Source organism: Tachyglossus aculeatus, chromosome 11 (assembly GCF_015852505.1).
Source record: "Tachyglossus aculeatus isolate mTacAcu1 chromosome 11, mTacAcu1.pri, whole genome shotgun sequence".
NCBI lineage: Eukaryota > Metazoa > Chordata > Mammalia > Monotremata > Tachyglossidae > Tachyglossus > Tachyglossus aculeatus.
In genome coordinates this window covers 66,316,576-66,342,216 of record NC_052076.1, presented here as the reverse complement: position 1 = coordinate 66,342,216, position 25,641 = coordinate 66,316,576, and the positions used below count along the sequence as shown (strand labels likewise).

General features: G+C 42.8%; 1 protein-coding gene and 1 non-coding gene across 2 annotated transcripts in view; both read left to right on the top strand.

Annotated features, from left to right (window-relative positions):
* ITFG1 (integrin alpha FG-GAP repeat containing 1) overlaps positions 1-25,641 on the top strand; it is a 238,961-nt gene that overhangs the window by 12,961 nt on the left and 200,359 nt on the right. Inside the window, exons 5-6 of the mRNA XM_038754317.1 lie at positions 514-588; positions 20,615-20,709. Of these exons, the coding sequence (XP_038610245.1) occupies positions 514-588; positions 20,615-20,709 (170 nt within the window). The remainder of the gene's footprint in view (positions 1-513; positions 589-20,614; positions 20,710-25,641) is intronic.
* On the top strand, positions 3,750-3,887 carry LOC119935303. The gene has a single exon (XR_005453188.1). It is a non-coding gene; the product is annotated as a small nucleolar RNA SNORA7 (small nucleolar RNA).

Here is a 25,641-nt window from a genome sequence, read left to right as displayed (position 1 = left end):
CTGCTGGCTTCAAGCAAATCGGTTCGGACATGGTCCCTGTCTCACGTGGGACTCCTATTCTCAGTCTCCTTTTTACTGATGAGGGAACTGAGGCCCAGAGAAGTGAAGTGACTTGGCCAAGGTCACACAGCCAACCAGCGGCAGAGCCGGGATTAGAACTCATAACCTTCTGACACCCAAGCCCGTGCTCTGTCCACTGCACCGTGCTGCTTCTCTGAAATGTTAATAACAGTGTAACTGGTGGGAGTGAGCGTCAGTTCGCATTTTGGTGGGTTCTCAGATTTCTTTTAGGCCATGCCTTTGGAATCATGCTGAAGACGGCTTTGCTAGCGATATTTTTAGTCAGCCCCTCTGTCTAAAATAGATGCGTTGGAATTCTGAAAGAGTTGAGCCAGTGATTTAAATGCCCGTGAGGAATCAAATAAAGACTTTCTTTTTCAAAAGGTTGAATTGAGGTCTCAATAAAATATCAGTGACCAGCTATTCAATTTGTCTCAATTGTTTTCGTTTCAGCTTCAATGGTGATTTAATTCCTGATGTATTTGGGGTCACCAATGAATCAAGCCAGCCACAGATTCTGTTAGGAGGGTAAGTAAACGCATGTAGTGTGGAAATACTAATTACGTTGTGGCAACATCTGTATTGATGAACGATTCTAGTCCCCTGACAAAACATGATTTTTAGGATTTGTTTCTCAAGGAACTTGATCATCATATGGAATTCCTTGGTCCAAGGCTAACTTGGGTTTTTTTTCAGTCAATCAAATAGTATTTATTGAGGGCTTACTGTGTGCAGAGCACTATATTAAGTGCTTAGGAAAGTACAGTGTAACAGAGTTGGTAGACATGTTCCCTGCCCACAACAAGGTATTGGATTCCCTTTGTAATGAGGAGATGAAATGGGTTATGTTCTTTGGGAATTCAGGGGCACTTTTTGCATACATGATTCCTAGATCTTCTAATGATGGGTTAATTTAGCTATGTAAAATGGGTAGCTTAATCACTAAGTAGGATAATTATCGATAGAGTGTATTTATTGAGTGCATATTATGTGCAGAGCACTGTACTAAGTACTTGGGAAAGTACAGTACAACAGAATTAGCGGATATGTTCCCTGCCCCATAGACTTAAAATCTAGAGAGGGAGACATCAATATGAATAAATAAGTAATTTATATCTGAGAAACCACCACACATTTACTAATTGCAAACATTAATTGGTAATACATCAAAACGCAATTTGCTTAGAGTTGTGAGCAATCGTTTTGGCGTAGAGTTTTCTTGGCAGTGGACCCTCTAACTGGCTACTAATGAAGTATGCATTTCATCATGAGAAGCAGTGTGGCTCAATGGAAAGAGCCTGGGCTTGGAAGTCAGAGGTCATGGGTTCTAATCCCGGCTCTGCCAATTGTCAGCTGTGTGACCTTGGGCAAGTCACTTGACTTGTCTGTGCCACAGTTCCCTAATCTGTAAAATGGGATGAAGACTGGGAGCCCCACGTGGGACAACCTGGTCATCTTGTATCCTCCCCAGCGCTTAGAACGGTGTTTTGCACATAGTAAGAGATTAATAAATGCCATCATTATTATTACCAGTCCAAACACATGATACTCCTGGTAATGAAAATGGCTAGAAACACGATTTCTCAGAGCTCTGAAGTGGCCTTCTCTTCTTCATTCAGTCGTATTTATGGAGCCCTGCCTGTGTGCAGAGCTCTGTACTGAGCACTTGGGAGAGTACCATATAACAATAAAGAGATATATTTCCTGCCCACAGTGAGCTTACAGTCTAGATGGGGGGGACAGACATTAATATAAATAAATAATAGATGTGCTGTGGGGCTGGGAGAGATGAATGAAGGGAGCAAGTCAGGGTGATGCAGAAGGGAGGGGAGAAGAGGAAAGAAGGGCTTAGCCAGGGAAGGCCTCTTGGAGGAGATGTGCCTTCAATAAGATTTTGAAGGGGGAGAGAGTAAGTATCTGTCGGATACAAGGAAGGATGGCGTTCCAGGCCAGAGGTAGGACGTAGGTGAGAGGTCAGCGGCAAGATAGCCGATATCAAGGTGCATTGAGAAGGTTAGCATTAGAGGACAAAGTGTGTCAGCTGGGTTGTAGTAGGAGAATTAAGGTGAGGTAGGAGGGGGCAACGTGATTGACTGCTTTAAAGCCAGTGGTGTGGAGTTTTTGTTTGCTGAGGTGGATGGGCAACCATTGTAATTTCTTGATGAGTGGGGAAACATGGACTGAACAGTTTTATAGAAAAATGATCTGGCAGCAGAGTGAAGTATGGACTGAATCGGGGAGAGACAGGAGGCAGGGAGGGCAGCAAGGAGGCCGATACAGTAATCAAGGCATGGTAAGATAAGTAGATTAATTTGGTAGCAGTTTGGATGGAGAGGAATGGATGGATTACATCAATGTTGTGAAGGTGGAATCGACAGGATTTAGTCATGAATTGAATATGTGGGTTGAATGGGAGCGAGGAGTCAAGGATAATAACATCAAGGTTGCGGGGTCGTGAGACCGGAAGGGTAGTGGTGCCATCTACGGTGATGGGAAAGTCAGGGGGAAGACAGAGTTTGGGTGGGAAGATAAGAAGCTCAGTTTTAGACATATTAAGTTTGAGGTGACCGGAGGGCATCCAAGTAGAGGTGTCTTGAAGGCAGGAGGAAATGAGAGGCTGCAGAGATGGAGAGAGATCATGGCTGGAGATGTAGATTTGGGTATCACCTGCAAAGAGGTGATGGTTGAAGCCATGGGAGGGAATGAGTTCTCCAAGGGAATGGATGTACATGGAAAATAGAAGGGGACCCAGAACTGAACCTTGAGGGACCCCCGCAGTTAGGGGTTCTTCTTTGGTCCAGAATGTTTTTCCCCTAAAAATTCCTTAGGCTGAATTTCCTTCAGAGTTTTTGGATTTTGTACTGTTTGCTGTTTTCTGGTCAGACTCAATCAACCTGTAGACTTTTAATGCCCGGCAAAACTGCTTCTTTCAGTCTCTCCCTCAGGAATCTTGTAACCTGATCCATTTTCCTTCCTGCCTTTTTGTGGGAAAGAAGAAACTCTGTATGATTTATTTTTGAATCAGATTCATAAGCCAAAAGAGGTTTGAAAGTAATGGATGCATTTTCAAACTTAGAGGTTATCGGGGTGGTTTCTTTTTTTGATAAAGAGTGCTTGCTCATAATGGTTTGGTAATAGTATTGTACTTTGATACCTCCGATCACAGGGCTCTTAGAGAAACTAGAGGTGAACGTTGATTGAGGAATCTGGGCAGGATTTCCAATTTTGAAAAGCCCTGCATTTGGCAGTGGCTGGGCATTCATACCTACCTGCTTCAGGATCTGCCACTGGCAGTTGAAGATGCTGTTGCTTCTCCTATGAAAAACTGGTTCTTATGAATGACCTGTTGTGGTTTTTTGCTGTTAAAAACTAAGTCACTGGTTCAGTTACTTCTCATTCCCTACTCAGCTACTGCCTCAGCCTCCTCGCCATCCTCCCATCGTCAAGTCTTTCTCCTCTCTCTCACCTTTGATTCAGCTCACCCTCCCACGCCGTCCAGCTAGGCTGCCTTCTCCAAGCGTCATCCCAGTATCTTCCAAACCGTTCCGAGTCACTGAATCTAATGCTCACCTTCTCACTATATCTCAAGCTCATCTATCTCACCACCGACCTCTCATTCACATCCTACCTCTGGCCTGGAATGCCCTCCCTCCTCATATCAGACAGATAATTGCTCACTTCAAAGTCTTCCCCTCTCAGGGTTGCATCTGGAGAGTTTCCAGTACTCTACCAGTCGTGACTGTGGAAGGGAGAGTCAAGCAGAGGCATACCCATTCCATTCCTGGCTTGGGCAGTGGCTAGCAAGTGGAAGGCAATCTGCTACAAGCCAAAACTCACCCGTGCCGGGCAGCAGCAACGTGGGAGAGAGTCAAGGGTGGAGACTCAAGTTTACTACGTGGGAGGAGGCAATGGTAAAACACTTCCATATTTTTACCAAGGAAACTCTACGGATACACTACCAAAATGATTGCAGATGGAGTTGGGGAGTTATGTGTCTGTGGTGTTGCTATGGGTCGGAGAACGACTTGACAGTGTAAGACGAGACTTCAGAGTCTTATTGAAGGCACATCTCCCTCCAAGAAGCCTTCCCTGATGAATATGAATGAGACCAGCCAGCACCCATTTATGTGGAATTGGAGGAAGTACATCTCCTCCCCTATCCCGCAGGCATGGGCACTTCACCTGGTCCTTGCTGGTCAGAGCCAGCAGGGAGGAGCAAAAGTGTGACCAGAGAGGATCCTAGATTCACAGTCTCCTGGTTATTCCCTCAGCCAGTTCAGTGAGGGCCCTTCCTACTCCTAGGAATTGTATTTATTGTCGAGCCAAAAGCCCAGATTCCCAGAAGGGTTCTCGCTCTCACAAGTCTGGTAACCCCAGGAGAAGGAGGCGATGAAGACTCTTCTTCCTTTCTCAGACCTGGGGAATGTGTGAGTTTCTTGTTGTGGGCAGGAGAATCAAACAGAAGGCATAAAATATAACAAACCATTATGTTCCCTACTTCAGTCTCCCCACACTATTTTGGCAGCTCTGGATCAAGGCCTTAAGTAATAATAATCATCATCATCATCATCATCATCATTATGGCATTTGGTAAGCGCTTACTATGTGCCAAGCACCATTCTAAGCAGGGTAGACACAAGGCAATCAGGGTGTCTCACATGGGGATCACAGTCTTAATCCCCGTTTTACAGATAGGATAACTGAGGCACAGAGAAGTGAAGTGACTTGCCCAAGGTCACACAGCAGACAAGTGGCAGATCTGAGATTAGAACCCACAATCTCTGCCTCCCAAGCCCATGGTCTTGTCACTAGGCCATTAGTATGGAGGTCTTCAAAGAGTAAGCGCTCAGTAAAAACAGTTGATTGATTGGTCAAAGTTAGTTAAATTCTTGGTCATAGTTAAATTCTCCTTGATTTGTTGGGACAGCTTGTAAAACATAACATGGGTGGACTTGGAGAGATTTATTTTCTAGCTGAATAGCCTTTGGTCGTTCCCTTCATTATTTGACATTTGGAACAAAAATATACATAATTTCCCTCTTAACATAGGTTAGGCAATTTATCTGGCAGCTTGAAAATCATGTGGTTTTAGTTAACTCATTTTAGTACACTGTATTTTTAGGGCTAATTTTGGTTTGCTGGCCTAGTGAGGAATAAACTGCATACGTTTTGCATACGAGGATTTGTAACATTACCTATGTAAGATCCTATTTTTAGAAATTTAGAGTAATGTGGAAGTATATGATGTTGTAGTGTCAAGTAAATCCAGATGTAGGTAATCCTCCAGGCAGCTGTTAGACTTTGTATGTAATCAGCACTAGTTCTCATTAGCTTAACAAAAAATGTGTGTTTGAAGTGTTTTATATTTCCCTAAGGATATTTTGGTAGCAATTGTGTCAAAGAGAACCTATTAGAACTTGACGAGTCAATCAGGTTTTTACCATAGAAACCAAATCAGTTTTCTAACATTTTTAGACCCTACTGAAATGTTTAATTCTACCTGAATAATCTATATGTCTCTAAATTGATTTACCATGAAAATGCATCTTTTTTTCCCCCACAATAGCATATGAGGAACTGATGAAAAGTTTAGTTGTTCTAAATCACCTTGCATTCTCATTCAAGGGCAGAGAATTCCTTTTCTGTGCAGTCCAGTGAAAGTTGGATTTTGGGTAGCTGACCAAAACCCATTGCGTGGCTGTGATGATTTATGGTGGTTAAATGTGCACTGGCTTTGTTTTAGATTTTGGTTTGTTTTTGTTAAGCCCGAATGTGAGATGGAAATGTTTGCGCCCCTGTAAAGTGAATGGTTTTGGCTATTAATCTTTACTTGAATTTCATCAAGATGACTTTTATTTAAATCGTATATTTTTTGGAACATAGCCCCCAGTTCCCCAAGGGTGTTCAGGACTGTAACCTTGTATCGATTATACAGAAAGATGATATCACCCTTCTTGTAGAAAAAGCAGGATGAGTGGTTTTTCTAGGCAAGGAAATGTTTAGTGGTAGGTCATAATTTCTTTACAAAGGGAATCATCGATTGTATTTGAAAAGGTGTTAGTAGTCTTTTAACTTTTGCAAGGCAGTAAGTTAAGGTTTGAAATTTGAGGAAGCATCTGTTCACGCTCTAAATATATTACAAACTTAAATACGGTAGAGGCTAACATTTTTACTACTATTCTATGCAACTTTGATTAAGATTGAGGAGCAGCGTAGCTTAGATTGAGAGAGCAGGGCCCGGGAGTCAGGAGGACCTGGGTTCTAATCCTCGCTCTTCCACTTCTCTGCTGTGTGACATTGGGCAAATCACTTAACTTCTCTGTGCCTCAATTACCTCATCTGTAGAATGGGGATTAAGACTGTGAGCCCCCGGAGAGACAGGGACCGGGTCCAGCCTGATTAACTTATATGTTGCCAACTTGTACTTCCCAAGCGCTTAGTACAGTGCTCTGCACACCGTAAGCGTTCAATAAATACGATTGATTGATTGATTGATTTACCCCAGCGCTTAGAACAGTGCATGATACATAGTAAGCACTTAACAATATTATTCTTACTGTTATTATAATCTTGACTCTGCGAGTTACTTTCTGTGTGACCTCGGGCAAGTCACTAAACTACTCTGTGCCTCAGTTTTCTCAACTGTAAAATGGGGCTACCTGTTCTCCCTCCTACTGAGACTGTGAACTCCATACAGGGAAGGGATTGTGTCCAACGTAATCAACTTGTACCTTCCCCAGTGCTTAACTGACACATAGTAAACTCTTAGCAAATACCAAAAAAAAAAAATGTTACTGTCACGAACAAATGTGTTTTACTATTTCAGTAGCTCTTTAAAGCAGCATGGCAGAGTGGATAGAGCATGGGCCTGGGGGTCAGAAGGTCCTGGGTTCTAATCGTGACTCTGCCACTTGTCTGTTGTATGGCATTGGGCAAATCACTTCATCATCATCATCAATCGTATTTATTGAGTGCTTACTATGTGCAGAGCACTGTACTAAGCGCTTGGGAGGTACAAATTGGCAACATATAGAGACAGTCCCTACCCAACAGTGGCTCACAGTCTAAAAGGGGGAAACAGAGAACAAAACCAAACATACCAACAAAATAAAATAGGATAGATATGTACAAGTAAAATAAATAAATAAATAAATAGAGTAATAAATATGTACAACCGTATATACATATATACAGGTGCTGTGGGGAAAGGAAGGAGGTAAGATGGGGGTGATGGAGAGGGGGACGAGGGGGAGAGGAAGGAAGGGACTCAGTCTGGGAAGGCCTCCTGGAGGAGGTGACCTCTCAGCAGCACCTTGAAGGGAGGAAGAGAGCGAGCTTGGCGGATGGGCAGAGGGAGGGCATTCCAGGCCCGCTTCTTCTCTGTGCCTCCATTACCTCATCTGCAAAATAATAATAATGATGGTATGTAAGCGCTTACTATGTGCAAAGCACTGTTCTAAGCGCTGGGGTAGATACAAGGTATCAGGTTGTCCCCTGTGGGGCTCACAGTCTTAATCCCCATTTTACAGATGAGGTAACTGAGGCTCAGAGAAGTGACTTGCCCAAGGTCACACAGCAAACATGTGGTGGAGCAGGGATTCAAACCCATGACCTCTGACTCCCAAGCCTGGGCTCTTTCCATTGAGCCACGCTGTAGGCTGCTCGTGACACAGTAAGTGCTCAATAAATATCACTGATTGATTGCTAGTTGACCTCCTCCACGCCAGTGAAATATTTATTTATAAATTGATATTGGAACTTTAGTTCAAAGATTGCAGGAGATTGTACCAGAGTACACATGGAGGAGCACTTAGAGATCCTGGGAGGGAGGCAATCATAAACATCCTAAAGATAAATATTCTTGTTAACCTCTGTAAAGGTTGCCTACACCTATACCTAGGTTACCTATAGGTGACCTATATCTATGTTACCTATTTTAGGTTATAGGTTACCAACCTCTATATTGGGAGAAGATGTGCTTGGCACATTAGTAAGCGCTTAACAACTACCACAATTATTATTTTTAATATTATTCATATGTAAAATTGGGATTGAGATTGTGGGCCCCACATGGGACAGGACCTATTTACTTGTATCCAGCCCAACACTTAGTACAGTGCCTGGCACATAGTAAGCTTAACAAATGCCACAATTGTTATTATTATAATTATTATTTTCAACAAATTGTTTATCCAGTTGACTGTAATTTGTTTGACAAAAGCAACCTTTGCAAATGAATGATTTGAACTATTTTTTTAAAATGATAATTATGAAGTAATAGTAACCTTTGTAAGAAAGCCAGGGGTCTCCTTGAAAGATGCTTTAAGATTCCTGATAGCTTATGTTTAGGATATGGATTTTTGTGATTTTACCTGATAAGCTAATTTCTATTTACCAAATGATTTGGGAAATGATTTATATCCTTTAATTGATTTGCAAATCCTGCCTAATTCTGGCATGGTCATCTTAAATCCATGCTAGTACATTTGCATAATGATTTGTTAACTCAATCTATATTTTATTCTCTGAAGCAATATGTTACAGTATGAGGAATATATGGATCCTACTCAGAAAATCACATAATCTTGTTTATAGCTTTAACTTTGCAGTCAAGATAAGGTACAGTAATACACTTAGTTCTCCTCTAATAAGAAGTTTCCTATTTGACAAATCCTCCATCAAGGAAAGTTTACTTCATAGTAAGAATGCCTTGATTGCCTCGTGAATGCACGTAACCATTTCTTCCAAAGTCGCATCATATTTCACATCCAGAGAAATGTACAACATCAGAAAGAAGTTAATTTTCTAACAGCATCCTATCCAAAATGTACAGTGAAAACAAGTGCTACAGAGAAGCAGCATGGCTCAGTGGAAAGAGCCTGGGCTTTGGAGTCACATGTCATGGATTCAAATCCCGGCTCCGCCAATTGTCAGCTGTGTGACTTTGGGCAAATCACTTAACTTCTCTGTGCCTCAGTTCCCTCATCTGTAAAATGGGGATTAAGACCCGGAGCCCCACATGGGACAACCTGTTCACCTTGTATCCCACCCAGCTTAGAACAGTGCTTTGCATGTAGTAAGCACTTAACAAATACCATTATTATTATTATTATTATTATTATTACAGAAGAACTGAAAGTACTGGAGGTATTATATATGAAATAGCTTTCTGGATTTGTCAAGGGACCACTGATGGTAATTTCAATAATAATGATGGTATTTGTTAAGTGCTTGCTACGTGCCAGGCACTGTTCTAGCTGGGGTAGATACAAGGTAATCAGATGTCCCACATGGGGCTCACAGTTTTAATCCCCATTTTACAGATGAGGTAACTGAGGTTCTAATACTGGGTTCTAATACTTCATCGTTTGCATTCTTGTCTTGACGTTTGTTTCTGAATATGGACTGTAAATGACGAAGCTTATTATTTATCCAGTTACAAGAAAATGGACTTGCACCAGTGACTGCTTACTCTAATTCACTTTTGAGTTAGTCGAGGCTCTCCTGGACATTCGATTTCATTGTCATTCATTCATTCAATCGTATTTATTGAGTGCTTACTGTGTGCAGAGCACTGTACTAAGTGCTTGGGAAGTACAAGTTGGCAACATATAGAGACGGTGCCTACCCAGCAACGGGCTCACAGTCTAGAGGGGGGGAGACAGGGAACAAAACAAAACATATTAACAAAATAAAATAAATAGAATAGTAAATATAGTAATTCTCTAACAGTTGTGGACAGTCATTTTTGGAGAGGGAAAGGATCTCTTTACCCCTTTTTCCTCTCTCCTTTCTCCTTTAGCCTTCGACCAAATGGAGAGGGTCAAAAGGAGAGAGGAAAAGACAAACGTAGCTGAAGCTAATCCAGCCAGAAGTCCATTCTTTTTATATTTTGTTCATCGAATCATACTTATATTTCAACCTCGTCCAGTTACAGCTGCGGCCTGTGTCTTTGTGAGGCAACTGAAACGAAAGTGCTGATTGCGAGCAAAGGCCTCAAAACCCAGGTTTTATTTCAGCCCACCCTTAGGCTTCTCTACAATGAAAACAGGACCTCCAAGACGCTGGAATTACCTTGTTGGGGGTAAACCAATTCAGCCATTTAAGCAGATGGCACCTAATGAAAATGCTTCACTGCTTCATGACTCCTCAGCCAAATCTGTATTGAGTTAGTGCCGATATTCCCCAACATCCAACCTCCCCCCAGTGTCAGAGTTAATGAGTTTGTGACGGGGTTTCTATCCAGATCCAGGAGCAAGCCAGCTGCAGGGAAAACCCTGTAGCCCCCGGGGGTCAATTCAGGAAATAGTAGGGGACACGATTTGTTCTTTCCTAGTACCTGCTATATTAACTTAAACTTGCCTAGATTAGCAGGAGAGCAGCATGGTCTAGTGGAAAAAATATGGGCCTAGGAATCAGAGAACTCCTCCAAACATTAAGCTCATCGTGGGCAGGGAATATACCTACCAACTCCGTTATATTGTACTCTCCCAAGAGCTTAGCAGAGTGCTCCGCACCCAGTAAACACTCAATAAATACAACTGATTGACTCGGGTTCTAATCCTGGTCCTGCCACTTCCCTGCTGTGTGACCCCAGGCAAGTCACTTAACATCACTGTGCCCCAGTTTCCCCCCTCAGTAAAGTGGGGATTCAGTGTCTGTTCTTCCTCCTTTGTAGACTGAGTCCCATGTGGGACAGGGATTGTATCCAACCCAATTAACTTAGAACAGAACTTGAGACATAATAATCGCTAATCAAATGCCGTAATAATATTAATAATAATGGCCCATTATGCACCATTCTGGAGAGAAATATGTAGCACCATTTCTTGAAGTGGTTGCTTTGGGGCTCTAATATAATTTTGCACTTGCTACAAGGAAACAAAAGATCCCCAGTAATTACCCCAAGATGCTGTTGATTTTGTGTAAATTGGGCACTGAGGAGTGGGTGTGAATTTGGAATCATTTCAGAGTTGCAGTTACCATAGGCAACCAAACATCTGCAGTGGATGTAAATTCACCCTTTGGTAAATGGAAATCTTTATATTAAAGGGCAGAAACATTCACAGAGTGTATCTCGACATTGTCCTATTTCCTTTAGAAGCTGATAATTAAGTTTCTCTTAAAGCAGTGAAAAAATGTCATCAGTCTAACATCCTAGACTGAATCCGTGGTTTAAGTTGTGTGTCCTCTGTTCCTTGTTCTGTGATGGCTGTTTCGTAATATAATTTTCAGGCACTGGATCAGTTTTCAAACACAATTCATAAATGCGTGTACTTTGCTCAGGATAGAAAGATGCAGTAGTTACCCTACTTCTCTCTTTCTCTGCCTCTTTTGAGTTCCTGTCTTTTCAGTCATCCAGCAGTTCAGCTTCCTCACCGTCCCTTTTTCCTCTCTTCTTTCTTCTTTAGCTGTCGACTAAATGGAGAGGGTCAAAAGGAGAGAGGAAAAGACAAACGTAACGGAAGCTAATCCAGCTAATTTTTTCCCTCCATTCATTCAGCCAATCATATTTATGTTTGGTTTTGTTCTCTGTCTTCCCCTTTTAGACTGTGAGCCCACTGTTGGGTAGGGACTGTCTCTATATGTTGCCAATTTGTACTTCCCAAGCGCTTAGTACAGTGCTCTGCACATAGTAAGTAAGCGCTCAATAAATACGATTGATGATGATGATGATGATAATGATTTATTGAGCGTTTACTTTGTGCAGAGCACTGTACTAAGCTCTTGGAAAGTACAATTCGACAACAAATACAGACAATCCCTATCCAGTGGGCTCACAGTCTAGGAGAGGAGAGGCAGATGACAAAACAAAGCAAGTGGACAGGCATTTCCCATTTACTTAGGTGGTTGTCCCTCTTGCCTTCTCAGTTTTTGTTTGCTTTTTCTTCCTATGTCTCTCTCTCTCTGTCTCTTCCCACCTCACTCTCATCTCTTCCTACTTCTTCCCTTCCTCATTGCCTTTCTGTCTGTTTTCTTCCCTCTTTGTTATCCTCTCCAATCTCCCAAAAGTTCTAGAGGCCCTGTAGATGGGCAGGGGAGCAGAGCAGTGGAAAGAGAGGGTGGTGGAGTAGGTGGCACCATCAAAGCTCCAGCCTCTGCGGGCGGGATTTTCTCCCCACGGAATCAGCAGCTGGTGATGGGGGGAAGGAAAGGTTAGGCTGAGTTAGGAAGGCTCTTCTTCCCAAGGGCCAGGGACACGGAGGACGTGGACAGAGCGGAGCATCGATCCAGCCCCCGGTCCTCACCCCCATGGTCCCTCAATCAGTGGTATCGATCGATTGAGAAGCAGCATGGCGCAGTGGCTAGAGCACGGGCCAGGGAGTGAGAAGCACCGTGGCTTAATGGATAGACCCCGGGCTTGGGAGTCGGAGGACGTGGGTTCTGATCCCGGCTCCGTCACTTGTCTGCTGTGTGGCCTTGAGCCAGCCACTTAACTGCTCTGGGCCTCCATTACCTCAACTGGATAATTGAGATAAAAACTGTGATCCCCAAATGGGAAAGCCTGATTACCCTGTATCAACCCCAGTGCTTAGAACTGTGCTTGGCACATAGTAAGCATTTAACAAATACCATAATTATTGTTATTGTTATTATTATTATTATAAGGTCATGGGTTCTAATCCCCGCTCTGCCACTTGTCTGCTGTGTGGCCTTGAGCCAGCCACTTAAAACTGCTCTGGGCCTCCATTACCTCAACTGGATAATTGAGATAAAGACTGTGATCCCCAAGTGGGAAAGCCTGATTACCTTGTATCAAACCCAGTGCTTAGAACTGTGCTTGGCACATAGTAAGCATTTAACAAATACCATAATTATTATTATTGTTATTATTATTATTAGAAGGTCATGGGTTCTAATCCCCGCTCTGCCACTTGTCTGCTGTGTGACCTTGAGCAAATCACTGCACTTCTCTGGGCATCAGTTCCCTCACCTGTAGAATAGGGATTCAGACTGTGAGCCCTGTATGAGAGAGGGCCTGTGCCCAACTGGATTTTCTTGTATCCACCCCAGCGCTTTGTGCAGTGCCTGGCACATAGTAAGTGCTTAACAAATGCCATTATTATTTTTACTACTGTTGAGTGCTTATTATGTGCAGAACACTGTACTGACCTCTTTGGAGAGTTCAGCAGAATTAGCAATTATCACCTTTCCAGTCTTAGGTCACTTTAATTGGATGCATTGTTCACCAAGGCTGACCCAGGGAGAAGACCCTGATTCAGGATTATATACGGAGATGCTCTTCACGCTGGATAAAATTCCAGTTTGTTTGAATTCATCTCACAGCCAAGCCAATCTGAAAACGTTTTGCCAAATCGAAAGTGCAAATTGATCATATTTACAGTAGTGGAGCAATTAGTAGTCAGCTGTAAAATTTAGGACTTAGAATGTATTTCTTTCTGTCCTTCATATATCAATCAATGAGATTCATTCATTCAATCGTATTTATTGAGCGCTTACTGTGTGCAGAGCACTGTACTGGCACTTGGGAAGTACAAGTTGGGAACATATAGACGGTAGACGGTCCATACCCAACAGCGGGCTTACAGTCTAGGAGGGGGAGACAGACAACAAAACAAAACATGTAGACAGGTGTCAATCGTCAGAACAAATAGAATTAAAGCTATATGCACGTCATTAACAAAAGAAATAGAATAGTAAATATAATAATAATAATGATGGCATTTGTTAAGCGCTTACTATGTGTAGAGCACTGTTCTAAGTAAAATAAATAGAGTAATACATCTGTACAAATATATACAAGTGCTGTGGGAAGAGGAAGGAGGTATGGCGGGGGGGATTGATTAGGCACTTAGTAAGTGCTTGGGGGAGAGTACAGTGTAACAGCATTGGTAGGCATGTTCCCTGCTCAAAGCGAGCTTGCAGCCTAGAGGGGGAGATAGACATTAATATAGATGATGAGTAAATTATAAATGTGTATATAAGAGTTGTGGGGCTGAGGGAGGGGTGAATCAAATGTGGAAATACAAGTAAAAGGGTGACGAGGAAGTGGAAGAAGAGGAAATGAGGGCATAGTCAGGGAGGGCCTCTTGGAGGAGATGTGCTTTTATTAGTAAGTTTTTGAAGGTGGGGAGAGTGATCATCTGTGGGTTGTGAAGAGGGAGGGCCTGAGGGAGGACGTGGGTGAGAGGTTGGCGGTGAGATAGAAGAGATCGAGTTATAGCGATCAGGTTGACATTACAGGATTAGAGTGTGCTGGCTGGGTTGTAGTAGGAGAACAGAAGGGTTAGATAGGAGTGGGCTAGGTGATGGAGAGCTTTAAAGCCTATAATAAGGAGTTTTTGTTTGATGCAGAGGTGGATAGGCAACCACTGGAGGTTTTTGAGGAGCCGGGAAAACATGGCCTGAATGTTTCTGTAGGAAAGTGATCCAGGCAGCAGAATTAAGTATGGACTAGAGTGAGGAGAGGCAGGAGACAGGGAGGTCAGCAAGGATGCTGATGCAGTAATCAAGGCAGGATAGGATAAGTGCTTGGATTAACACAGTAGCAGTTTGGATGAAAAGGAAAGGGTAGATTTTAGCGATGTTGTGAAGGTTGAACCGACAGGATTTGGTGACATCGAATATGTGGGTTATGTGTATTAATCATATTTATTGAGCATTTACCATGTGAAAAGCACTTTACTAAGTGCTTGGGAGAGTACAATACAGCAGAATTAGCAGATATGTTCCCTGCCCATAGCAAGCTTACATTCTGTGAATTGGGAGGCAGGGAGGGAAAGAGTGTTTTTTTTTAATCTAACACCCCTCCTCAGAGCTGCTAGTTGGTGATGAGTGGCTGGGAGGGCTGTGTCATGGATGGGCAGAAGCAGGAACCAGAACAGGTAAGAGGAAAGAGAAGCAGCATGGCTCAGGGGAAAGAGCGCGGGCTTTGGAGTCAGAGGTCGTGGGTTCAAATCCTGGCTCTGCCAATTGCCAGCTGTGTGACTTTGGGCATGTCACTTAACTTCTCTGTGCCTCAGTTACATGGGGATTAAGACTGAGCCCTCCATGGGACAGCCTGATCACCTTGTAACCTCCCCAGTGCTTAGAACAGTGCTTTGCACATAGTAAGTGCTTAATAAATTCCATCAGTATTATTATTAAGGGGGAAGAGCAGAGGAGAAGAGGTTGCTGGGCTGTCAGGAATTTCAAGATGGGAGAGCCTGGAGCCCTCAGGACAACTGAGGGAGAAAAGGGCAGCCAATCCAGCTGAAAAGGGGACAGGACAAGGGTAGAGCAATGCAAGGAAGAGCAAGTGTTGTGGCATGTAATAAATTCCAGTTGTACATTTCAACCCTCTTCTAATAAGTGATAAAAAGCCAAGAAACACGAGGGAAGCAGCATGGCATAGTGGATAGAGCACAGGCTTAGGAATCACAAGGTTGTGGGTTCTAATCCCAGCTCTGCCACTTGTGTGTTGTGTGACCTTGGGCAGATCACTTCTCTGGGCCTCAGTTTCCTCATCTGTATAATGGGGGTTGAAAGTGTGAGCCCCATAAGGGACAGGGACTGTGTCCAAACTGATTTTTCTGTATCCACCCCAGCACTTAGTACAGCGCCTGGCACACAGTAAGCGCTTAAATACCAGAATTATTTGGGCCAGGCCAGAAATAGCACTATTAAGAGCCCTTTTTCACATACAGTGGAAGAAATGCAAGCTTTTCAAGAGTAGGGACTATGATTTTTACTTCTGTTTTATGTTACCAAGTACCTCATAATAATAATAATAATAATATTTGTTAAGTGCTTACTGTGTGCCAGGCACTGTTCTAAGCACTTGGGTGCATGCAAGCAAATTGTGGTGGACACAGTCCCTGTCCCACATTGGGCTCACAGTCTCTATCCCCATTTTACAGGTGAGGTAACTGAGGCCCAGAGAAATGAAGTGACTTGCCCAAGGTCGCAAAGCAGACAGGTGGCAGAGCTGGGACTAGAACCCATGATCTTTTCCCAGGCCCGTGCTCTATCCACTACACCATGCTGCTTCCCATACAGTGCTATACACTTAGAAGGCATTTAGACAATCAATTAATAGTATTTATTGAGCACTTACTGTGTGCAGAGCACTTAAGTGTTAGAAAAAGTACAATGCAGCAAAATTGGTAGATGCAGTCCTTCATTACCCACAAGGAGTTTGGCACTAGAAAGAAAATAAACTAAAACTATGAACATCTTTGTTCTCTAAAAGTAAAATCTAAAATGGATGATACAAATATATGAGAAGGGGATACTTGAATTTTTAATATAGCTGCTGAAACGTACAAAATAAATGATTCTCCCTAACGCCAGATTGCTTTTCCTATGTGGAAATAAGCTTTTAGAGCAAGTTATTTTAGGATTAGAGGGCTTCTAGTAGTCCAGTACTATAGTAGAAAATCTGATTTCGTGTGGAATAAGGTTAGTGAGGTACTGATGGACAGTTTTGACACATGTTGAAACTGACTTGTTTCCCCTCTGTCCCCCAAAATGAAAAAAAGTGTGTTCTTCCAGTCATTTCATCCTGATCCCTTAGTTACAAATTTTTAAGGAACTGAAAGGGAATGTTTGAAGTAAGTAATGCTTCCTATATTGTTTATTGGCCAATTTTTCTGAGAATTTAAGTGTGTCATCATTCTGGCAATTCTACCCATGTAATTTACTACAATTTCTAATATGGATTTTACCAAAATGTTTCTAAATAACTTTTCTGGTGGAAGTAGTCTGTTGTAATTTGCAAAGCTGCGTACCTTGACAGAAGCAAGTCAGCAATTATTCCATTGAAATTCTTTTAAAGATTTTCAGTCCTGAGCCGAGGAGCAGAAGAAAAATCAATTCCATCTCTTGGCGTGGATTCTATTTCAACAAACTCCAGAGCACTTCACAATTTCATGAATAATTTCAGTGTATTTGCACTAATGACTTTTTGACTTGATTAAAATGGTATAATAAAGTCAGGCATATTCCACTTCCTTTTGAATTTGACCATTTTTAGTTTTAAAGGATGAATTTATGTAAATTCAAATCACGGGGGACATAGGACAAGTGTGCTGGGGAGCGGTGGGTGTGCGTGCAAACTTCTCTAGGTGTAGGCATTGGTATGCGCAGATATTCCGAGAACACTAAATGCTTTGCATAAGAGTGCAGTGCCTCATATTTTGGGTTTTCTTCCTCATTAAACTACAAATAAATGGGAGAAGACATGGCCTTCTGACAGCAAGGGTAGCCAAACTTAACTGTATGGAAATTGACAAGGCAAGGAACATGATGTTAGTTGCCTGTGACACGAGCAATTGTCAGGAGTGAAATAAGATGAAAAAGGGCAATCTTTCCTGAATTAGGTCAGCTACCTTCCTTAAAGAAGGATGCTCATTAGCAAATGAGGCTGTAGGATGGAGCTTCAGCAGTTGAACTGGGGAAAAAAGGGGTTCAGGACAGGACTGGGCAGGAAGAGGGAAGGGAAAGAGAGAAAGAGGAGAAAAGTAGGTAACAGGAGAGAGGAGGTGGGGAGAGGAGGCTAAGGAGAGAGAGAGGACAAGAGAAGCTCTTGCCTAAAGCTGGATGTCATATCGTTGTTTAAAGTAAACTGAGAAGATGCAATGCAAAACTGATCAATCAATCAATCATATTTATGGAGCGCTTACTGTGTGCAGAGCACTGTACTAAGCGCTTGGGAAGTACAAGTTGGCAACATACAGAGACAGTCCCTACCCAACAGTGGGCTCACAGTCTAGAAAGGGGAGACAGAGAACAAAACCAAACATATTAACAAAATAAAAAAAAATAGGATAGATATGTACAAGTAAAATAAATGAATAAATATGGTAATATGTACAAACATATACATATATACAGGTGCTGTGGGGAAGGGAAGGGAGTAAGACGGGGGATGGAGAGGGGGACGAGGGGGGGAGAGACATCATCAAAACTGATGTCATTGTAACCCAGCTAGCATTGAATCCCTGTAGAACCAAGCTTACAGCTATATTCAGAAACTGCTAGCAGGCTAATAAGTAATGAACGTGGACCATGATGTCTTTCTCTGATGCCTCAGAAAACAAAAACTTACTGGGTGTCCAGCAGGCTGATAATTTTTTGCTCCACATTAGCTGGATGTTGAAAATCAAAGAACTTTCTCTCTTCGTGTTTTGTTTTTTTTTTTTAGAAATGATGAGACCTGAACAAGAAGTCAATCAATTAATCAAATTTATTGAGCATTTACTGTGTGCAGAGCACTGTACCAACATTTTGGGAGAGTACAACAGAAGCAGCATGGCCTAGTGGAAAGAGCATGGGCCTGGGGTCAGAGGGACTGGGTCCTAATCCCGGCTCCGCCACATGTCTGATCTCTCATCAGATCTCTCATCCTCTCATTCTCTCTGATCTCCCATCCTTGTGTCTCTCTCCACTTCAATCCATACTTCATGCTGCTGCCCGGATTATCTTTGTCCAGAAACGCTCTGGGCATATTACTCCCCTCCTCAAAAATCTCCTGTGGCTACCAATCAATCTGTGCATCAGGCAGAAACTCCTCACCCTGGGCTTCAAGGCTGTCCATCCCCTCGCCCCCTCCTACCTCACCTCCCTTCTCTCCTTCTCCAGCCCAGCCCGCACCCTCCGCTCCTCCACCGCTAATCTCCTCACCGTGCCTCGTTCTCGCCTGTCCCGCCATCGACCCCCGGCCCACGTCATCCCCCGGGCCTGGAATGCCCTCCCTCTGCCCATCCGCCAAGCTAGCTCTCTTCCTCCCTTCAAGGCCCTACTGAGAGCTCACCTCCTCCAGGAGGCCTTCCCAGACTGAGCCCCTTCCCTCCTCTCCCCCTCGTCCCCCTCTCCATCCCCCCCATCTTTCCTCCTTCCCTTCCCCACAGCACCTGTATATATGTATATATGTTTGTACATATTTATTACTCTTTATTTCTTTATTTATTTTACTTGTACATATCTTTTTATTTTATTTTGTTAGTATGTTTGGTTTTGTTCTCTGTCTCCCCCCTTTTAGACTGTGAGCCCACTGTTGGGCAGGGACTGTCTCTATATGTTGCCAATTTGTACTTCCCAAGCACTTAGTACAGTGCTCTGCACACAGTAAGCGCTCAATAAATACGATTGATGATGATGATGATGATGTCTGCTGTGTGACCTTGAGCAAGTCACTTATCTTCTCAGTGCCTCAGTTACCCCCTCTGTAAAATGGAGATTAAGATTATCAGCCCGTGGGGTACAGGGACTGTGTCCAACCCAATTATCTTGTATCTACCCCTTAGTTTACAACAACGCTTAGAACGCTGCCGCTTACATGGTCTTTATCATTTCCACCAACACCTATAGGGGGAAGAAAAATCAATCCTACTTAAAACGTTGGTTCAGCTCTGAATTTAAATAACATAATAAGTGCTTAACAAGTACCATAATTAACTTTACAGTATAACGGAGTTGGTAGTCACTGTGCCTGCCCACAGTGAAGTTACAGTCTAGAAGTTCATATTCTCTAGTGAGCCTTTCTAAGGAAGAGAACAAATTGGAGAAGCTAACCGGTCGAGACGTGTAAGTGCTCTGAGCAGTTTTCCCCACCCAGGGACTTGGGCAGCTCATCTCGTCTTATGCCGTCAAGTCGTCTCCGACCCGTAGCGACGCCACGGACGCGTCTCTCCCAGGATGCCCCCCCTCCATCTGGAATATTTCAGGTAGCGGATCCGTAGAGTTTTCTTGGTAAAAATCCAGAAGTGGTCTCCACCCGTAGCTCTTTCCCATGCTGCTGCTGCCAGCGCAAGTGAGTTTGGACGTGCAGCAGATCGCCTTCCACTCGCTAACCACTGCCCAAGTGAGGAATGGAGTGGATATGCCTCCGCTTGACTCTCCATCCCGTAGTCAAGACCGGTAAAGTGCGGGAAACTCTCCAGATGTGAACCTGAGAGAGGTCTTGGGCAGCTCCTCTCGCTATTTAGGGAAAGAGTTGCGCTCCAGCAGCACAGTGGCAATTTTCATCAGCTTCTTTACCACCACCAAGCCGTCTTACTTGGGCCCCGCACTCTCTTGGCAGGTTAATAAAGCCTGCACTTGGCAGACAATTACATCTTTTGGTTCAGCAAATATTTTTTTTAAAGTTTTCCTTGTTATTGGAAAAACAGCACAATTTTAACTGTGGCGTTCATTCAGCTGCTTCTAAGAGCAAGGAAACAAATAATGGGTACTTAGCTGAATCTAGAACACTTAAGGAATTCTTTTACTAGATGGTATAATTAACTCTTTTCACTAGTTTCAGTTGAAAGGTGAAATGGCTATAATTTTTGAAAAAGTTGAGTCATAGATTTCATGTTAGCAAATACTTGACCTATTGTATGTGTAAAACGTGTGCTTCTGTCTCATTAAATTTCCTTGGAGAGCGTGAAACTTGTTTTTACTCGTATGTTTCCAAGTCCTTATTGCAGTGCACAGTAAATGCTGGTGCTTTATTGAAATTTAGAAAACACAATGAAATGGCTTAAAATACTCTGAATTTTGAATTTCACATAAAATTGTTAGACTGATTCACATTTGCATTAAGAGGGTGTTCTCTCTGTTTTTTTCTTAGGAATCTATCATGGCACCATGCACAGCATATTAACAGTAAAATGCGAATACCTCATTCACATGCGTTTATCGATCTGAGTGAAGATTTTACCGCAGGTGAGTGCAAATTACTGTGAAATTTGGGGATTTGCAATTAAAATGATTTCTCAAATGCTGTACGACTATTAAATCAAAACTAAAGTTAACCTCGAAAATACTGAGTTAATTGAAAACATTCTAGAAAAAAGTTCTATTTTTGAAATATTTTTGTGTTAGATATTAATCCTTTTGCCTAGACTTCTGAAGCAGGTTTCTAGTAAGACTAGCCAGTTAACCTAGAGAGCTTCACTATTGGATATTTTTCAAGTCATACTTCAAGGTTATGCATCACCCATAAATTGGACATTTTGCATAATTTTGAGATTCCGCCACTCGAGAGGATATTTAGGTCAGGGGAAGGAAAAAGCAGTAAGCTATTCTGGCAGTATTTTTTTTTTTTCAGTAAACCTGATTTGACACCAGAATAGAAGAAAACAGTGACATTTTGACTGAATCTACAAGGAAAATTCCTTCCAAATTCTGCACAATGTTGCGTGACCAAGTGTTTAGTCTAATGTTAGAGAGCAGTGCCTCTGACATGGTGTTTATAATTCCCACTAACACCTACAGAAGAAACAAAAATAAATCCTACTTACATCCATGGATTAGCTCTGAATTTCATTAAGAGATGAAAACGGGAAAGCTAGCATCTAGTCAGAGTTTGTATTACAATGACATTAGTGTCCCCATGACTTAACTGTGCTCTTGCAGTTGATAGTGATAAACCAACATGAATTGAGTCCGTAATTCCCAATCACCTTCCAGACATTTTAAGATTCAAAAACAATAGACTCTGATTCACTCCCCAGAAATCGATGGATTCATTTTAAGTGTGTGTCGGTAAGATCTGGGACAAAACATCCATGTTACTGACTTAAATTCTGACTAGATGAATATTCCAGCCAAGGCCGTTGAGGAAGAGCTTGAAAATTTGGAAATTATGAATGAAACAGTGGTAGTTTAAAATGAAAAGAAAGTCCATTTTCCGGGCTGAAATGTTGGGGGAAGGTGCCTCCTCTCTACCCCCTTCCCTCTTGACTTTCTCTTCAATCAGATTCTTAACTGTTTTCAATAAAGTTGATTCCCAACCTATTGGCAAGGCCCGTCTATGATAATGTTTAGGATTCCAGTGGAGGTGGACCCTAGATCAAGCGGTTAAAGGAAAGTAGGAAGAGTGCTTGCTTATTGTTACATTGTACTCTCCCAAGTGTTTAGTACAGTGTTCTGCACACAGTAGTGCTCATTAAATATGATTAAATGGGAACTACATTTTCCAGAACAATCTGTAAATGTGAGTCAACTGGGCAAAGCCCTTTAAAAGGAGTAGAGGCTATTCTGGCTCTCTTGGAGTTCTCCCCCTCTAGACGGCAAGCTTGTTATGGGCAGGGAACGTTTCTGCTAATTCTATTGTATTGTAGTCTCCCAAGCGCTTAGTAGAGTGCTCTACACATAGTAAGTACCATTGATTGATATAAGAGATGTCGTTTGAACTTGAAGATGTCCACTAATGGGGAAATTTTGGTATGGTGTGTGTGTGATTGAAAAGGTCAGGGTGAAACCTGCCCTGTGTTCCTTGCTGTATCAAGTATGAATATTTGGCATCTTTTTCCATGTGCTAGTCTGGAGGGTTTTAGGGTGAGCCAGTGTGTAAAATAATCCACATTAAAGTCAACCTATAGAGAAGTAGCATGGCTTATTGGATAGAGCACAGGTCTAGGAGTCAGGTGACCTGGGTTCTAATCCCAGCTCACCGTGTCTGCTGTGTGACCTCGGGCAAATTGCTTCACATCTCTGGGCCTCAGTCACCTCATCCGTACAATGGGGATTTAGAGCGTGAGCCCCATGTGGCACAGAAACTGTGTCCAACCTGATTAACTTGTATCTACCCCAGCGCTTAGAACGGTGTTTGGTACATTGTGAGCCTGTCATTCATTCATCAAGAAGCAGCATGGCTCAGTGAAAAGAGCACGGGCTTTGGAGTCAGAGGTCACGGGTTCAAATCCCGGCTCCGACACCTGTCAGCTGTGTGACTTTGGGCAAGTCACTTAACTTCTCTGTGCCTCAGTTACCTCATCTGTAAAATGGGAATTAAGACTGTGAGCCCCCCGTGGGACAACCTGATCACCTTGTAACCTCCCCAGCGCTTAGAACAGTGCTTTGCACATAGCACCTAATAAATGCCATTATAAAAAAAAATAAATTCAATCAATTGTATTTATTGAGCACTTGCTGTGTGCAAAGCACTGTACTATGCTCTTGGGGAGAGTACAGTATAACAACATACACAGTCTAGACTGTGAGCCCGTTGTTGGGTAGGGATACAGTGTTTAGAACAATGCTTGGCACATAATAAGCACTTAACAAATGCCATTATCATTATCATTGTCTTTATTGGTTGCCAAATGGTACTTTCCAAGCTCTTAGTACAGTGCTCTGCGCACAGTAAGTGCTCAATAAATATGATTGAATGATTGAATGAATTTGTGCCCACAACAAGCTCACAGTCTAGAGATTAAGAAGTACCATAACAATAATTATTATTATTGTCTGTAGAAAGTTACATTAGATCTGTCAGAGAATTGAAGTACCCCAGATTGTTGTTTTGTTGGGGCCCCTGAAAGGATGTGTTACTTTTCATGGATGAGCTCTGTTTTAACACCAAAAGGAAATGAGAAGGTGGATTGTATATTATACTTATGCATTTCTTTCTCATTTTATAACCTTCTTACCTTTCTGGCCTCTCTTTCTCAGTCTCTGTCACCAGATCTTTCTCTTCCTCCTACCCTCTAACAGCAGGTGACCCTCAAAGTCATGGGAAGCAGCATGGTGTAGTGGATAGAGCACGAGCCTGGGAATCAGAAGGTCATGGCTTCTAATTCCAGTTCCACCACTTGTCTGCTTTGTGACCTTGGGCAAGTCACTTCTCTGTGCCTCAGTTACCTCATCTGTAAAATGAGGATTAAGACTGTGAGCTCCATGCTGGACAGGGACTGGGTCCAACCCGCTTTGCTTGTATCCCCCCCAGCACTTAGTACAGTGCCTGGCACATAGTAAGCACTTAACAAATGCCATCATTATAATTATTATATTATATACTATGTATAACGATAGTTATATATTATTATAATGTAATAGTAATGATGGCATTTGTTAAGCTCTTGCTGTGTGCGAAGCACTGTTCTTTTCACTGGGGGGGGATACAAGGTGATCAGGTTGTCCCACATTGGGCTCACAGTCTTAATCCCCTTTTTACAGATGAGGTAACTGAGGCTCAGAGAAGTTAAGTAACTTGCCCAAGGTCACATAGCAGACATGAGGAAGAGCCGGGATTAGAACCTCTGACCTCTGACTCCTAAGCCCGGGTTTTTCCACTGAGCCACACTGCTTCAGAGTAAGTTACGCACTTACTCTGTGCCAACCCCTGTTCTAAGCGCTGGGGTAGATACAAGGTAATCAGGTTGTCCCATGTTCTGTCCTCTTCTCACTTTACACACAGTCCCTTGGGGCACTCTTTGGATAGGCAAAGTTAAACATGGCCTTTAGCTCCTAACTCTTGTTAGTTCTATAACAGTGAAAGTCAATAGTGATTGATTGGGTTAGGTTGGGATTGGCAACCAGAGGTGAGAGGCGGGGTGGGGGAATGGCTACCTGAATGCCTAAACTTTCACGACTCCGGCTTAGTCCCTCTACACTGTAAACTCATCGTGTTATATGGAACTCACCCAAGCCGTGGATTGGAAATGTAGAAGAGAAAGTCGGGTTTTAACACACAGTCCCTTGGGGCACTCTTTTGATAGGCAAAGTTAAACGTGGCCTTTGGCTCCTAACTCTTGTTAGTTCTATAACAGTGAAGATCAATAGTGATTGATTGGGTTAGGTTGGGATTGGCAACCAGGGATGAGATGCGGGGTGGGGGAATGGCTACCTGAATGCCTAAACTTTCACGACTCCGGCTTAGTCCCTCTACACTGTAAACTCATCGTGTTATCTGGAACTCACCCAAGCCGTGGATTGGAAATGTAGAAGAGAAAGTCGGGTTTTAACACACAGTCCCTTGGGGCACTCTTTTGATAGGCAAAGTTAAATGTGGCCTTTGGCTCCTAACTCTTGTTAGTTCTATAACAGTGAAGATCAATAGTGATTGATTGGGTTAGGTTGGGATTGGCAATCAGGGATGAGATGCGGGGTGGGGGAATGGCTACCTGAATGCCTAAACTTTCACGACTCCGGCTTAGTCCCTCTACACTGTAAGCTCATCGTGTTATCTGGAACTCACCCAAGCCGTGGATTGGAAATGTAGAAGAGAGAGTCGGGTTTTAACACACAGTCCCTTGGGGCACTCTTTTGATAGGCAAAGTTAAACGTGGCCTTTAGCTCCTAACTCTTGTTAGTTCTATAACAGTGAAGATCAATAGTGATTGATTGGGTTAGGTTGGGATTGGCAACCAGGGATGAGAGGCGGGGTGGGGGAATGGCTACCTAAATGCCTAAACTTTCACGACTCCGACTTAGTCCCTCTACACTGTAAGCTCATCGTGTTATCTGGAACTCACCCAAGCCGTGGATTGGAAATGTAGAAGAGAAAGTCGGGTTGGGTCACGGGGTCTTTTGGTCTGTGTCCAGACCAGAGTATTTGCATGTCATATTTTGTGTCAAGATAAGCTTTCCCCTTCTAGACTGTGAGCCCCTTGTTGCGTAGAGACTGTCTCTACCTGTTGCCGATTTGTACTTCCCAAGCGCTGTACACAGTAAGTGCTCAATCATCATCATCATCATCAATCGTATTTATTGAGCGCTTACTATGTGCAGAGCACTGTACTAAGCGCTTGGGAAGTACAAATTGGCAACATATAGAGACAGTCCCTACCCAACAGTGGGCTCACAGTCTAAAAGAAATAAGATTGAACGAATGAAATGCATAAGCTATCTTCCACAAATTTACACCCTCCT